The sequence below is a fragment of the Glycine max genome, chromosome 13 (assembly GCF_000004515.6).
Source record: "Glycine max cultivar Williams 82 chromosome 13, Glycine_max_v4.0, whole genome shotgun sequence".
NCBI classification, from domain to species: Eukaryota; Viridiplantae; Streptophyta; class Magnoliopsida; order Fabales; family Fabaceae; genus Glycine; species Glycine max.
The window spans coordinates 26,861,414-26,877,187 of NC_038249.2; the positions used below are offsets into that span (position 1 = coordinate 26,861,414).

Here is a 15,774-nt window from a genome sequence, read left to right on the forward strand (position 1 = left end):
CTCTCTTTTTATACATGATTGTGGGGTTATCCATTTTTTTTCAACAAGCAAAACTTTATCAATGATATGGTACAACATAGCACAAGATGTGCCGAAAAGGTTGGCATCGCAAAGATATAATAAAGATTATTCATACGCAATACTCATTTTTAGACATTAGTTACTCTCATGGTTAGTTGAAAACCGAATTCATAGTTCAGTGTCCTGAATCATGCTAAAATGGTAGATGAGTGACTAATAACTTTTTATTCTTAAGATCAAGTTGAATGATAGTTTAACAAAAGATTTTTTTTTTAAATAAGGTTATTAAAATTAAATAATGTTAACTTTCTTAATTAATGTGAATTAGTTTTTTTTAATTTATTTTGCATTCAAGATTGGAAGGAAGGAGAATGATGCGCTTAGAATCAAAGGTACAACAAATATGATTAAAGAAATGCATTTAATATGCTAACAACGTATTTAAACTGGAATGAGGAAATACACAATTAGGTTGATATATTCAAGTATCACCAAACAATTTATTATAAATGTGAATTTATTTACAATATTTCATCTTGTTCTTGTTGGGCGTAAAAAGAACCATCTTCAACAGGCAACGATGGTGGGGTTCCGGGAGGTATGCGAGCAGCACCGTTCTCACCAGCACATATGCATAGAGCCTCTGCATCTCTGAGGGTTGCATCAAGGTTGATGTGACCACTTAGCTCATTAATAAACTTCAAAAGGGTGTCGAAGTCCATTTCCTCTCCAATTATTTTACCACGATATCGTTTCAAGATTGCCACACATACATACAGGTGCAGATGCTCAGACGGATAATGTGTCCATAAAACTTCCCACAAGCGCATTGTTTTCTCGTACTCAAACTCCCTGAAATGTCACAACCAATATTGTTTAGTTGTCTAAGTATGTGTTGTAGATAAATGTTTTAGATAACTCTAGGCAAGGCTAGACCTGCCAGACTTGCAATTTGCAAACCGGAAACACTAATAGGACTTTTTTGGTTACAAAACACTAATAAGACTTAATATCAAGTGGATCTGTATGTAATCACTAATCTCCATCAGAAGAAACAGCAAATAAAATCACCTAACTTGTAATCTCTAACATTCTCTATTACTGTTGAGGAAACTACTATCAAGAGAAAAAGAGACTAGACTTATTAAACCTATGAAATTTTGTTCATCGTTGATTAACAGTCACATTTTGAAGTGTAAGCAAACTATGAGAATATTGGCCAAAAAAAGAAAGCAACTCAGATTAATTAATAGTTGCAATTGAAAGTAGTTTGCAGAGGCGTATTTGATCTTTGGATTCTATCCAACAAAAAGATTTTATTAATTATAGTCAACTGCCTTCTGTGTTATGGTATAGCCAAACTATTTTCAAAAGGTAAGCAGAAAATAACTACATTTGAAACACAAGCTCAGCAATATTAACATCATACGTATTATAGTCAAGTACCAAAAGTTATTGAATGGTAACAAACGAAGAAATTTAAGGAATCTAACCTTTTAAATTGAATCAAAATCCAGCGGAAACAAAAGAAATAATTCAAGCAGTCACGCTGCTTAAAATAGTTATGCAATGGACTATCCAGCAACTCCACCAACTGCAACAAATAAATGTATTAGTTCGGAATGGTAAAGGACACTAAAAGCTAGGAATCATCATAAGCTAGTTACATCAACAAAGCAGGTCAAAGCCAGCAGCACAACCTCTTTATAACTAGCAAAAAATTATGGAAAATCATCGCAATACCCTCATTTTTTAATCTCTCAGGTCTACATCTAAATTATTTAAGCACACCTCTGGACATGCAGACGCCTTGCAAGATGAATTCATAATAAGCTTGTGTGCATATACAACAACAGCCAAGCCTTTCCCCACTAAGATGTACACGTGTTAAAATAATGAGATATGATACACATATAAGAAGCTGTACAACAATTTATACAACATCATACTTTGTGTGTATCTCTCTCCTCAATCCTATCATTTATTATAATTTAACTTCAAATTTTGTCCCTTTTATCTCTTTCTCTCTTTCAGTTGTATATTTTACTGTACAACTTGTTGTACAAGTATCATTTCTCAAATAATAAGGCCACTAAAGGCAAGCATAGTGTAAAATTGACCAATAAAAACATGACAACCTAATCATTAAAAATTAATGGTGCGGTGTACTTGAGTGGCATGTAAAGGGGAGAAAGAAGAGAAAAACCTTTGATAGTGCAAAAAGTTGAGAGTGCATGCCGTTTTGATCACGATTAAAATTGGGTCCAAGACGTTCCATTAGAGCAACAAAACACCAAAATGCCTCTGATTCATCATCCATCACAAACAATATTGGAGATAGCAGATCACTCATTCCCTGTAAAACAGCATGTATATAAGATTTCCTAACCTTATGAGATAATAATCCTCAAGGACCACAACTATAACCAGTTTTTTGAATTGGAGGAAGGGGGGAAGACAGCATATGAAAACAAAGAGGCATAATATTCATGGTTTCAAAATATAATTGGTTCAAAAGATAATAACTAATAAGATACTCCTTCCCACTTAAGGGATACAATATAATTCTTTGTTTAATCAAACAAGAGAAAGGGAGGAAGACAGCATATGAAAACAATAAAGAAGCGTAATGATTCATGGTTTCAAAATACACTTGGTTCAAAAAGATAATAGCTATTAAGAAACTCCTCCCTGCTGTAGTGAATACATAAAATATTCTTTGTTTAATCAAACAAGAGAGCTCATAACTTCCGAAAAGGATAAGATCAAAATTTTGGTGTTCAAGATATATGATATTAACAACAGATACAATTAAGTCCAAGATCCACTGCATAGTTACCTGGCAATAACCAAGATCAAAGTTGTAGAATGAATATGTCAACAGGATATCTCGCAGAACATTTACATTTGGATTATCATCGCCTTCATAGAAAGCGAGCGATCTATCAGTTCTCACCTTCAAAAATACAAGATAATTAAAACTAAATAAGAATTATTTATCTTTTCATTTGTAGTCATTTAAATTTGGAATATGTTGCACTAGTTTCCAGCTTACCACATCTTTCTCAATAAGCCCTTTCCTTTCCCTGAATTTTGTGAATCTTTTAGCCTGTGCTGAGGATATACTCTACGGAGAAAAATACTTAACAAATTTATAATTTGAAAAAAGGCTTAGCTGAGAGCATATAGAATTACAGCAGAAAAACAATGTAAAAAAAGATAGTAATATCCATTACGAGAATTCATAATCACAAGGGTATTGATTGAAAAAGAAAACAAACTTTGGCATCAACAAATAGATGAGTAAATCCAGGTTCAGACTTCAGATCATCATATTTCAGTAACTGGCAGGGTTAGGGTATGCATTTAATCATTTATCAGCTTCATATTTTCTTTAGGGTCGCATGCATAACCCAGTTCAATGTGGCTAGCAGTAACTAAGGAAAATCGAGTCAAACTTGGTTCCATGTGAGAAAAAAAAAATCACCTGATGTAAGTGCAATGTGGTCACAAATGGTTTTGCTATCTTTGACTGAAATCTAATTTGTTCACACCCATATTGGATATTTTATCATCAGTTTTGCATCAATACACTTAACAGCTTATGAATGTAAACTCAAGCATGGAACTAATTTACATATTTGGCAAACTATAAACTGAAGGTATTGCAGATCATCTCATGAAATTGGGATAAAAAGTATTACATGGGACACAGGCCTCCATATAATTAGTTGCACCCAACTTATGATTTAATTTTTTCTTCAAGAGAATAGTAGGAAAGCAGAAAGAGAAGAACGTCAATGAAAAAGAATGGTAAGAGCGAATGAAAACCTGCCACTGGTTCTTTATGTTCACATATTCTGACTTCTTAACTGACTTCAGGAATTCTCTCTCAGCATATGTCGATTCATATGGATAATATCCCAAAAGCAAACCCCATACCTATCATTTACGTATAAGCTTTATCAGATGAAGAACATGTTTTAATTTATAATCAAAATGCTTAAGCCTAAAACACATTACATACACAAACCTCATTTCGTAATTTGTGGTCAAGTCCACCATAAAATACTCTTTTTCTCAAAGCTTCTGAATCTGTGACTCGTCCTTCAGAATCCATGAAGGTAATCCACTGCAGATGTTTAACCCCAATAATAATTAGCAAGCATCTGAAAATTTTCAGGATAAATCTTTTATGTAATAACATGACTGGTATCCCTCAACAATTCTTGCAATTAGCATAGCTATAAGAAACATACATCAGTCGAATGATTGTAGCTAGAAAAATATTTCATTTCAATATTGCCTCATGGGCATCACACCAAAACTAACACATAAGCTGTCACCTCAGCTTCAGAATGCTCCTTTTTGGCAAAGTATGGTAAAAAATGATTCAATGGTATGTTTGAGAAGGAGGTTTTGAAGGGAAAGAGAAGAAACTATAAATGTTTCATTTCAGGAAAATATTCTCTAAGTTAAAAAATTATTTAGAATGAATTAATGAAAGACAAAATTATAGATTATCATAAAATCTTCTAATCCCTTGCTCATTTATATAAACTTTATCTTAGAAATTGGTCTTAGGGCCTAACTCAATCCCGCAAAACCGGCTTGCGAGGCGAGGATTGCTCAAGCTTTATAATTATAAACTCTTTTTAAGCCATATCTTTAGTAAATGTGGGATTAAACCACTACCTTGAGGCTGCAATTAAGACAACCCCCAAAGAAGCTAAGGGTGACACAATTACGGCAGCTTTCCAACACTTTCATATAATTCTCAATTCAAAAATGAAAATTTTACCCACCTACCTGTCCTACCATTTTCCCCTCAAAATTGTCCATCCAAAAGTGCACAGAAAGGAATTGACCAGAAGTCTATCCATAATGACACCCTTTAAGTTTTCAAAATTAATGAAAACTAAAATATAAACCAGATCAAAACATGAACAAAAACTGATTGAATTTTCATACAGAACAAATTGTGATGGTAAGAATTTGGCGTCCATGATTGTCAAAGACACTAGTACATGCAAGTATACCATCTATGCACATGTAAAAATGTGTCAAAGCTGCTTTCTTTCCATTTCAAAGTCCACATTTACAGGGATAAGAAACTCCCTCATAATGCAGTTTAAATTGTTTTAAGTTCCTTTTTTTTCCCTTCTAAAACACAAAGTTGTCCCACTTCTGGCCTGATATTACTACATCACAGTAAAAATTAAATTATTAGGGTAAACTATGAATATTCCCCTTGATGTTTCAGCCATTTTTAATTTTCATTTATAAAGCTTATTTTGTAACACAATTTCCTTTGGGTTAGAATGAAAAAGTTAAATTATATTAGTTTTTAATGTCCCATAGATCATGTGAGAAGCAACTGCTCAGAAGGTTGGGTAACTTGTGGGCTGGCTCAACTACTATGGGATGTTAAATCTTAATAGAATTTAATGTTTTAAAGATTTTTTTAAAGGCATGTTATTTAAGATAAAGAAAAAAAATGTTTATATATTTACGGGGGGGGGGGGGGGGGGGGGGGGGGGGGAGTCAAAAGAACAAAGTTAATTGAAGCTTGCAAACAATTAAACCAAAACCATCATACTGACCATCTAACTTTTGGTTCAGTCATTGACAAGAAGGAAAAATCCTTCTAGATTGCATCATTTGCAAAAGCAACAATAAGCAAAAGTTGCACATTTACAATATCAATAATCATCATGACAAGAACATTTGCAAGACAAATTCATATATATAATATGATGATGTTAAAAACCTAGATAAGAAATAATATCTTTTATAAAATATACAGCTCATACCTCTTCAGAACCCAAAGGGGGTTGCCTTGGTTTTCCCCATACTAGTGATAAGTTATCAAACTGGCAAAAGAGAAACAAAAGACGATGTCATTAATGTTATGCAATGTAAAAAGGAACAGGGGGAAAAAGGCCCAATAATTTTTTTCAAATATGAGCACTATCCTAAATCTTCATAACAATAGACACCAAATAGGATATTATCTCCATGACAATCAGACTATTCATAACAGCTATATCAACACAAATTTACAGATGCTACCAAGTTACCACATGGACAAGCAAATATCAGACAATTTTCAATACAGTCAGCATGACCTTGAACAAATCCTAGCAGCTTACAATAATATGCACACCTTTTAAATTCCAAAGCTGTGCACATGTTGCCAACTTGTTGATTGAGATGCTACAGATGGTAAAATTTTGAAAAGCTAGTTGTTAGTCTTTGGGACTGGGTTTTGTAAAATATTAAAATACTCCAAATTTTACCATGAATGTTTTCTCCTTTTCAAATATTAATGTCTTTCTTCAATGAAGCACTTATCGATTCATATTGCCTCAACAAGTTAAATCACCTTGTGTTTTGTTTGACTATATTGCTAGTAGCCAATAAAACTGTAAAAGTAACCCAGAAGCTTCATAAGGGCATCAGTTTCCAAAAAATACAAGGAAAATAAAGCAAAGAATTCCTATGTTAATGAAGATGTATATCATCATTCCACCAAACTATACACAACAGGGGACCCTTAGACATACATGTTGATTCATGATTATCAATGCCATCTCACGGTTTAATTGGAAGTTAATTAGGTTAATTGGAAGTTAATTATGTTCAGTGTAGAAGATATCAACAAAGTAGGCACCAAACATATCTAATCAAAATAATTTTGCGCCTAACAACACAAGTTTACTATCAGATAGTAAGCTAAAATTTACAATAGCAAGGCCAAAGAAAAAGAGGTTACCTCCTGAGAATCCAAGGCAACAGGACTTTCATCAGAGGTATTTTCCTCAACATTGGAAGACTTCTTAGGGTGATCAAGGTTAGTCTGGATATGGGTCCTCCTGTCAATGGGACTAAATCCATTACTCTGGTTTTCTCCAAAAAGTTGTGAAGTTGTTTCACGGGCAAATCTTGTGACAAGAGAAAACTTCTCTAAAACTTGAATAGAGAGGTCTCGAGCAGGATCTACTTTATGTCTTGGCTTCCCGTGGAACTGATTAACACTAAATCTTCCATCATTGGCACCATTATCAGCCCTTTCTTGGTTCTCAATCAAAATGGATTCATCAACTGACGTATTTGAAGGTCCACATGTAAGGGGAACAGCTCTGGGCATCTCCAAGGAAGACAAAGTCCTCTGGAAGTCAATCCAAGCATTTAGAGAATTTAGCAGTGCAATTAAAATGGCATAATAACAAGAGAGACTTTAGAGACCTAAGGGAATTCTAGATGTAAGCATTTTCATTCTTCTCATCTTTCTAGCTAGAAGAACAAGTATAACATTGGGACTATGAAAATAAAAGAGGAACAAGTTACTCATGGTCTTCTATCACAAAGGATAGCATGAATCTATGATTCGGTAGTAAAAAACAAACAAATCCACTTGAATATCACACCACTCATACCTGCAGTGTATTCTGAAAATCATTCACAAGGAATACGTTGGCATCTTCTTCAGATCTAAAATGCAGCACAACATGAAATGAAAGAGAGATATTTAGAATTTAAAATATGTATATATTCAGCATGCAAATAAGATTATAATAACAAATTTACAAGAAAAAAATGATAGAAATGTGCTGCAAATATAATATTATTATTCTTGATGCAATAAACATGATCAAGAATCTCGAAGTGTAAATGTTCTATTGGAATCATGCCAGCAATAAAGAGTGATCTTGATGCACATAAAAGAGGAAAAGACTAGTGTATATCTGTAAATAGTCTCACTCTGCATGCATAAAACATAGGCATGATGATGATTCTCCATCATTTCAAAAACACTGTGCTTATAAGGAAGTCATGAATGTGACACACACCTGATAACTTGCTCAAAACTAAGAATGGTCAAGTCTTGCACATAATACATGGTGATGTCATAAAAATCATTTTGCTGACAATCAAATAATGCCCAATTGTAGGTTCATCAATTTCATACACAGAACACAGTGTAACAAAAACACCATTTATAAATCCACAGAAACAAAAGCAGTGGCAACAACTAGCTACAAAAGATTGGTTATTGCATTATTAAATGAAAAAAAATAAAAATTGTAAGGGCATGCAATCTGGGGCTAACCTCACAAGAAGAACATGTTGCTTTATTGTAGCAAGGAATTCTTTGACTCCTCCACTATAAAAATATAATGGAGGATGAGCAAGTCCTGCAAAATTTTATTCACACAAGATTGAATTGTAGAACACAGAATTTAAGGTATAGACTGAGTCAAATATCTAGAGCTGCCATAGATATAAATAGTGTCTCCAAACAAACACAAACATCTTATTTTCCAAATCATTGTTATCCAGAATACTTTAAAATACTACTTATTTAACAGAGATCATGTCACGAATGCGTCATAATGCTAATAGATCTTCAAAGAGAAACCATACAGCCAGCAACCGAGTGCAGCAGCTATGTTTGAAGCCTATATCATGGTAGTGCTGCTATAGCATGCGAAAAGCTGCTATTTTGGCTGGCTATGTGCGATATTGAAAACCGCTCTGGCAGTTCTGCTATTTGAATCCCAAAGCGACCCAGGGCGACTTTGCTTGGTTATCTTGCTATAGCAGTATAGCGCTATTGACTACTATGACTAAAAAGGAAAGATATGTCATTTTTTAAATATTTTATATAACAAATTTTTAAATACACTAAATCTTATTTTTCAACTATCATATTACAAGTATCTTGCAGTACCCTCTCTTCCTAAGTTATTCAAAAGTTATTCTATTCCTACGTTCATGCACCACAGTAAATCAGTGTTATAAACCAGCCAGTCAGACCGGTTCAACAGCAATCCGGTGACCTAACCAAACCGATTTTGCTATTGGACCGTTCATGCATGTGGCCCAGGATGACCTGGCCGGTTTTGAGGGAACCCGGCGACCCGGCTGGTTTTACAAACCCGGACTGGGCTCTGCACACAAAAAAATAAAATTGGACCACCTCTATGACATCGTTTTGATGTCTCATTATTATCAACCCAAAAAGAACTTCAGTGCGTTTGAGACTGAGTGTTTGGCAATTGGCACTATCCCTAAAAATCTCGCCGCTGCAGCCAAAGACCCCTTCTCTTCATCTTCATTCTTCACGCTCGAACTCGTCGCCGCAGCTCGCCACCGCACCTGGTCTGCAACTCGTTGGTCGCCGTGCACCTGCCACTTGGGTTTGCAACTCGCCGCACAAAACCACAAACTCGCCGCAACGCCACGACGCTGCACACCTGGGTCTGCACTCACCGCCGCACCTTGGTCTCATTTCCAGTGGTGGTGAGTTCTCCACTTCTCCTTCACCTAGCTCCAACTCTATTTGTTGCTTGGATATTCTCAGTTATGGAATTTACTCTATACAGTGAAGCTAGCTGAGATACTTGAGTCTTGTAATCCAAGTTGTGGCACATCAGAAGCTACTAATGCAAACCATTGGAATTGTTTCCTTACAAAATTCTTCTTTGATTCACTGAAAATGTAAAATAAAAAAATTGCAGCTTTGGAGTTCGCCTGCTGGTTATGAAGTGAATTCAATGTTTTTTTTATATGCTGCTCTAATGCTTTGAGTGCTTTGTTTGTTATTCATGATGCTAAGTTTCCTTGCATTTTATTTTACAGCACCCATGTTTGATGAAATGCCACCATTCCTTTTTCACTTACAATGATAATTGTGGATGATACCACTCTTAGTTTACATTAATTATTTCCACGTGCCATTATCTGTGTCCACACAAGCATTCCAAAAAAGATTTTATTTGTACAAGAATGCTCAGTTTTAATAGTTTGTTGATTTTGTCACTATAAATTTAATGCACAAAAGCTAGAGAGACACATGTATGGAATTTGGGTCTCAATTCAACAATTATGTTTGACGTGCTGAGAATGTGTATAATCTTTGTATATCCACTATCCAGTTCTCTAATAGTTTGCATAGCTACGAAGGTCTGAAAATCCAAGTTAATGTACTTAATTGGAATTAAATACCATATATGATCACTAACTAATTAAGTTAGTCTTTTTACAATTTTAGTTATTTGGAATTTCTTTGATTGTTAATGTTTGCAATTAGACTTGAAGATGTCATTTGTTGAAGGTCCATCTTCTAAAGAAGCATCCACTCCAAATACTTCTTAGAATGTTAGAGGGAAAAATGATCTAGCTTGAGGACATTGTAAACAAATTAATGAGGGTGCTACAAAAGTGACAATGATGTGTATTTATTGTGATAAACAGGTTAAGGAAGGTGGTATTAATAGGTTTAAGGCTCACTTGGCTGGACAAAAAGGCCAAGTAGAGGCTTGCAAGAAGGTTCCTGCTGATGTCCAATATCAAATGAAGCAACTACTTGAACAGTTTGAAAAAAACAAGAAAAGAAAAGTGCAAGAAAAATCTGACGAAAGTAATACATTTGAAATAGATGAAGACCCTATTATTCATTCATTATTCTTGTTATGTTCGTTATGGATTATTCTTGATGAGACAACATACAAGTGAGAGAGATATACTTCGTCCAGCTCCAACTTGGTTTGCAACTAATTTCATTGCCTTGCAAAGCATATTGGCTCAGAATGATGCATTGAGAGCTATGGTGACATCTTGGGAATGGATAGGCTCAACTTATGTCAAAGACTCCAAAGCTAAAAAATTTGTGGAACAAATCTTGGACTCGTTTTTGGAAACAATGTGCTGATATTGTGAAGCTTACAAAGCCATTGTTTCGTGTGTTACGTATTGTTTACAGTGAAAATAAACCTGCCATGGGTTTTCTTTACCAAGCTATGTATAAGGCTAGAGAGAAGATGGTTAGGAGGTTTTAGAGAAATAAGAGGAAAGTGGAGCCTTACTTGGAGGTCCTTGATAGGTGTTGGGATTCATAGCTTCACGATATTGGAGCTTAATGACCTTGTTTATGTTCGTTACAACTTGTGGTTACAACAAAGGTATTATTATATTGATTATGCTTTGATTGTTTACCTATTTTGCTTGAATTTTTATTTTTATTTTTATTTTTGATATATGAGCATTTTGATGAATTTAGGAATCGAATAAGGCAGCAAAATTATGACCCAATCAATTTGGAAACCCTTGATGACCATTCTAATTGGGTGTTGGAGGAGTCACCACCATTCTTAACTCATTAAGAGGTGAAGGTTTTACGTAATGATGTTGCAAACATATCCACCCAATCAACTTCAGATGATATTGGTATGTTTCTTTATAACATTAGTATTTATTAAGTACCACTTACGTACTTATGTTAATTGCTAATGATGTTGCCATAGAAAAATTAAATCTAGAAGAAAATGAGGATGATGATTTGCCACAACCACCAGACAACACCAAGGAAGATGTTAATCCAAATGAAAGCAATATTAGTGAAGAGTCTCATTCTTTTGATGGAGAAATCACTTGAAGTTGACCCAACATTGGCTCCTTGGATATAAATTATGGATGTTGTCATGTTGATGCTATTTGTGTTTTCATTTTAAAACTTATTTATGGACTTATGTAATTGTGTTATTGAATTATTATTTGTGTACTTGTGTATCAACTTTAATACTTCAATTGTTATTTTGGATTTTGGAGTACAGATGGATTTTTCTTAATCAAATAATATTAGTTATATACTTATAATATATATATATATATATATAATTTTGATTTTTTTTTTAATATATAATAGACCAAACCGGATCAATTACTAACCCAACGGTTGGACCACCAACTCACTACCTCGATCGAGTCAATGACTAGATTGGTTTTCATAACATTGCAGTAAATCACATGGAGATTTAAATACACAATATTAATAAACTACCTGGTTTATGGAAAGCAGGATAGACCGATAGAGAACAAAACCATGATTTAACAAAAACAAAAAAAATATAAAACCCACTATTTCATCAACAGAAATTCACCTGATGATAGAACAACAATGACATATTGCCACCCAAAAGCAGGATTATGCCTCCGGATGGACCTGATGTCTGTGAAGGGCACCGCCCTTATGATATAAAGGTTTCTGTCTAAACAAGAAAGTAGAACAAAATCAACATATAGAACATATTTCACAAGGCAGCAAAGTCGTCCAGAATGTAAACTACCTTTATCAGACAGCCTGGCCTCTGAACTATGCACTTTGTAAGGTATCCAAGTCTACATGCAAAAAGAATAAATAACAAAACACTGCCAACCAAAGAGTAACGAAAAAACCAACCAACGATTACCATAGACAAGGACGAGCTTTGCTTAATCAATTTCAGTCTTCCACTGATTCTTTCAGACGCAAACTGAGTCGGATGAATTGCGACATTGTCCTTCAAAAATACAATTTCAGCACCTTCCCGAGGGGAGCTCTGTTTGGCACTGTCACTACGCAGCATCACGCTAGCAGATCCCTAATCCCAATCAATCAAATAAAAATAATCGCAAAGTCAGTTAAATATATATACACACACACACACACACACATATATATATAAAAAAACAGTGCAATATTGGAGTATTCAATTGAATCGTGGAAACCCTAATTGACATGCAATTTGCTTGAAAGAACCAAAAGAAAACAGGAAATTACGAAGTGAGAAAGGGCGACAGTCTTACTTGTTGTTGAGACGCGGCGTAATCGGCGTCGTCGGATAAATCGTGGAGCTCCGATTCTAGCATCGGCGATTTCGCAGAAAACTATGAGAAAGAAAGAGGGATATCTTCGTAGCGAAGGAAAAAATCCCTGTTGCGGGAAAACGAACAGAATGGAGAGAACGTGACGCTTGTGCTGTTTGTTTGTTACTCGTTTGTCTTCGACGCGGCTACGAAATTCGCTTTTCGGAATGTGCACCGTTGGATGGTTAAAGCATCCGAAATAAACGGCTGAGATGAATGGATTTCCTTTCCTACTAATACTATTTTTTTTCCTTTGGGGCCCACCGGCCCAGTGTTCTTGATACCTGAATTCTTGAACTTTCTTTTCTTCTCCTTCGCCCTTCAGTCCTTCACCACCGCCTTGGCGCCTACTAAGAAACTTCTGTTACATACTTTTTATTTAATTCGCGCATAAAAATTTAATGGATCTTGAAAATTATTTTGGTTGAAGATATTTTACAATTGAAATAGTATTTTTTAAAACTTCCAAAAAAAAAGTAACGTTTATTCCAAAGTTACTTTTTAAAAAAAAAAAAACGATAGAGATAAACCCCAATAACTATTAAAAATTATAATAAAACGCAATAGAGGTTACATCAGCCATAATGGCAAGAGCAAGTAAAAATGAGTTGCATAAAATATTTGTATCCTATCCTCTATGGATGGAGCATAACTAGTTAGAATACATATATCAACTGCTTGGTTGTCTTATCAAAAAATCACTTAATCTAGACACATTGTATTTTAAGTGATCCTGATGAGACCTAGCCAATACATCCCAATGTGACCTCAATTCACTTATCAAGCCTTGTATGTGAACACGCATTATAAGAACATTCTAATCAGAAAGTAGTGTCCTTAGAAGTGTTTAAACATCTTGTGTATTGCATCACCTTGTGCCTTTGAGAGGATCAACCTTTACCATTTATTCTCCACATCCCACACCAAGATGAGAGCGATGCTTATTAGAAAAAGGCCACTTTGGTTAGTAATTGGCATCAACCCAAAGTTAGTTATCCTCGCCTAAGTATTAATACTGATGCTCAACCACTCACTTTAGCAAAACCCCGGTTGTCTTATTCCCTTCCAAACTCTTTCAAACCCCGGTCAAGATATTTTATCTTATTTTTCTACATTAACCAAGTATAAAATCCCTAAAGAACTCACTTCTTCTCTTTTGACTTTTGGTGTTCATGGTACTCTCTTGAAGCGTTCAAGCAAAAATTGTGTCTCTTTTCTAGTACTAGATACACATATCTTCTAAGACAAGTCGTAGGAGAGAAGTTCTTCACTACAGTTGTGGTGAAATGGTGGTGATGGTGTGTGTGCGCGCCAAAGTGTCTTTATAGGCCTTTCCTTACTTGATTACGTGGGTGCTTAGATAAAATAAAAAAGTGTAATTCTTAAAATTTTAATGTTAGTTAGTATAATTTTCTATTATATTTAAATAGAAATGTTTTTGTAATTTTTCTCTATATAAATAAAAACAACTATATTGAATGAGAGTATTTTTAGGTGTTATTTTTTTATAAATAATATTTTTAGGATTTTTTTTACAAAAGCATTTTCAGGATCTTATTTTTAGATTGAATATAAATATATATTTTTAAAATTACCAATAATTAAAAAGAAATTTATATCATAATATAAATTGCTTGAAATCAATCTAAAATATAATTTACATGTTTAAAAATATTTTTATTACAAATTTAAATTATAATATAATTTATATATTAATAAAAAAAGTAGTTTGGCAATTAAATCAATTCTCATAGTAATTTTTTTTTTTATAAAAAATCACTTTATTCAAATTAATTTTCTCTAACACAAACCATTTAAAAATGCAATTTGTTGTGTCATTATGTTGCTTGTGAATTATCCAAACACATTTGTTTATGTTGAGCAACACACGATTATGTATGGTGGTGACGTCTTTTCTTGAGTATGCAGGGAAGATTAAACAAGTGGCAAGAGGATGAGATAGATGCATGACTTCTTTACTGAATTCCAAGGATGACACAGAACAACCTGCTTAACCCACTCAAATTGGTTCAAACCGCTTGGTCCAATCTGACAACCTGATTAGTTATTGACATGTGAGGACGGGTTGTTCCTCGAACCAACAATATTTTTTAAAAGAATATGTTATTAACTTAAGTCATTTGAAATGTCACTTATAGAGTCCATATGATTGACATCAAGTTTTTATTATTCTTCAATGTACACATTTGTTATTATTATTGTTAGTCTATTTTATAAAATCAATTTCTCTTATAGGAAAGTTATGTTCAAGTTTAGAAATAAGCAAAAAGTGTTAATTTTATCTCGTTTAATCAGATCATCTTTAAAATATTTTTAATCTAATATAGGTTTTAATTCCAATAAATTTTTATTTTTTGTTAAGGTTGGCTTGCTACCCCACCCCTAATGGATCCAAACTTACAGTTCACCAATGCTTGTCTCGATTTTCAGATGAATCGAGTTAGCCAGTCCAACACCCTTAATTAGCAAGATTATGGGTAAATTTAGTAGTTAGTTCCCTTGCTTTCCAATTCAAAGAAATCCCAACTGGTTAAATTTTGTCTACACCTCCCAAATGTCTAGTAGGAGTCCCATTTATTTTCTCTGTTTCTAATCACTTCAATTAACAACAGATTGTTAGATTCACGATAGACTAGATTCATTAGAAGCAATCTGCAGGACTGTTCCTTTGCTAGCACTAGCTTCAGCAATTGTAGAGGATTCGCCCACCAAATTTTTCACAAAAAAATAAAAACAAAAATTATCTAAATAATACAACCCAAAAATTATTCACACAAATGATAAAAATTACAATGCAAGGTGAGAAATTGGTTATTTATAAATTGATTTCTCACGTTTGTTCTATTTTTTTCGTCGTGAAATTGATTCCCTAATAATTGATTTCACATCTTATTTTTTCTTTTCAAAATGATCTTATTACATGAGTTTTTCAGAAATTGATGTCATAATAATTTTTTTAAAACACAATTCATAAAGTTTTATTTTGTATTTATTTATTTGAGTTTTTTTGTTTTTTTTAAAATTGTTTTTCATTTTTTTTGT

At 33.8% G+C, this 15,774-nt stretch overlaps 1 protein-coding gene across 2 annotated transcripts; it reads right to left on the bottom strand.

Moving 5' to 3' along the window:
• Positions 1–493: 493 nt before the first annotated feature.
• Positions 494–12,935, bottom strand: LOC100809001 (TBC1 domain family member 15). 2 transcript variants are annotated; one of them, XM_003542586.4, is made up of 15 exons: positions 12,652–12,915; positions 12,276–12,446; positions 12,153–12,204; positions 11,967–12,074; positions 8,135–8,219; positions 7,461–7,515; positions 6,797–7,192; positions 5,835–5,894; positions 4,055–4,153; positions 3,853–3,963; positions 3,077–3,148; positions 2,861–2,977; positions 2,228–2,377; positions 1,515–1,615; positions 494–873 (listed from the first exon to the last, which is right to left on the bottom strand). In XM_003542586.4, exons 1-15 carry the CDS (start codon positions 12,712–12,714, stop codon positions 543–545), a joined length of 1,971 nt encoding a protein of 656 aa, XP_003542634.1. In that variant the 5' UTR covers positions 12,715–12,915; the 3' UTR covers positions 494–542. The 2 variants fall into 2 exon arrangements, with proteins under 2 accessions (XP_003542634.1, XP_025980810.1); XM_026125025.2 differs by having other exon boundaries at positions 11,967–12,204; positions 12,652–12,935.
• Between the last annotated feature and the right edge of the window lie 2,839 nt (positions 12,936–15,774).

Bases quoted from the DNA above. Each gene is read 5' to 3' on its own strand.
- LOC100809001 (XM_026125025.2), bottom strand. From the start codon at position 12,714: ATGCTAGAATCGGAGCTCCACGATTTATCCGACGACGCCGATTACGCC. The intron at 4,154-5,834 runs GTATGAGCTGTA...AAACATCTGCAG, and splicing joins CCCCTTTGGGTTCTGAAGAG to TGGATTACCTTCATGGATTC. The intron at 2,378-2,860 runs GTAACTATGCAG...GCTGTTTTACAG, and splicing joins TTGATCTTGGTTATTGCCAG to GGAATGAGTGATCTGCTATC.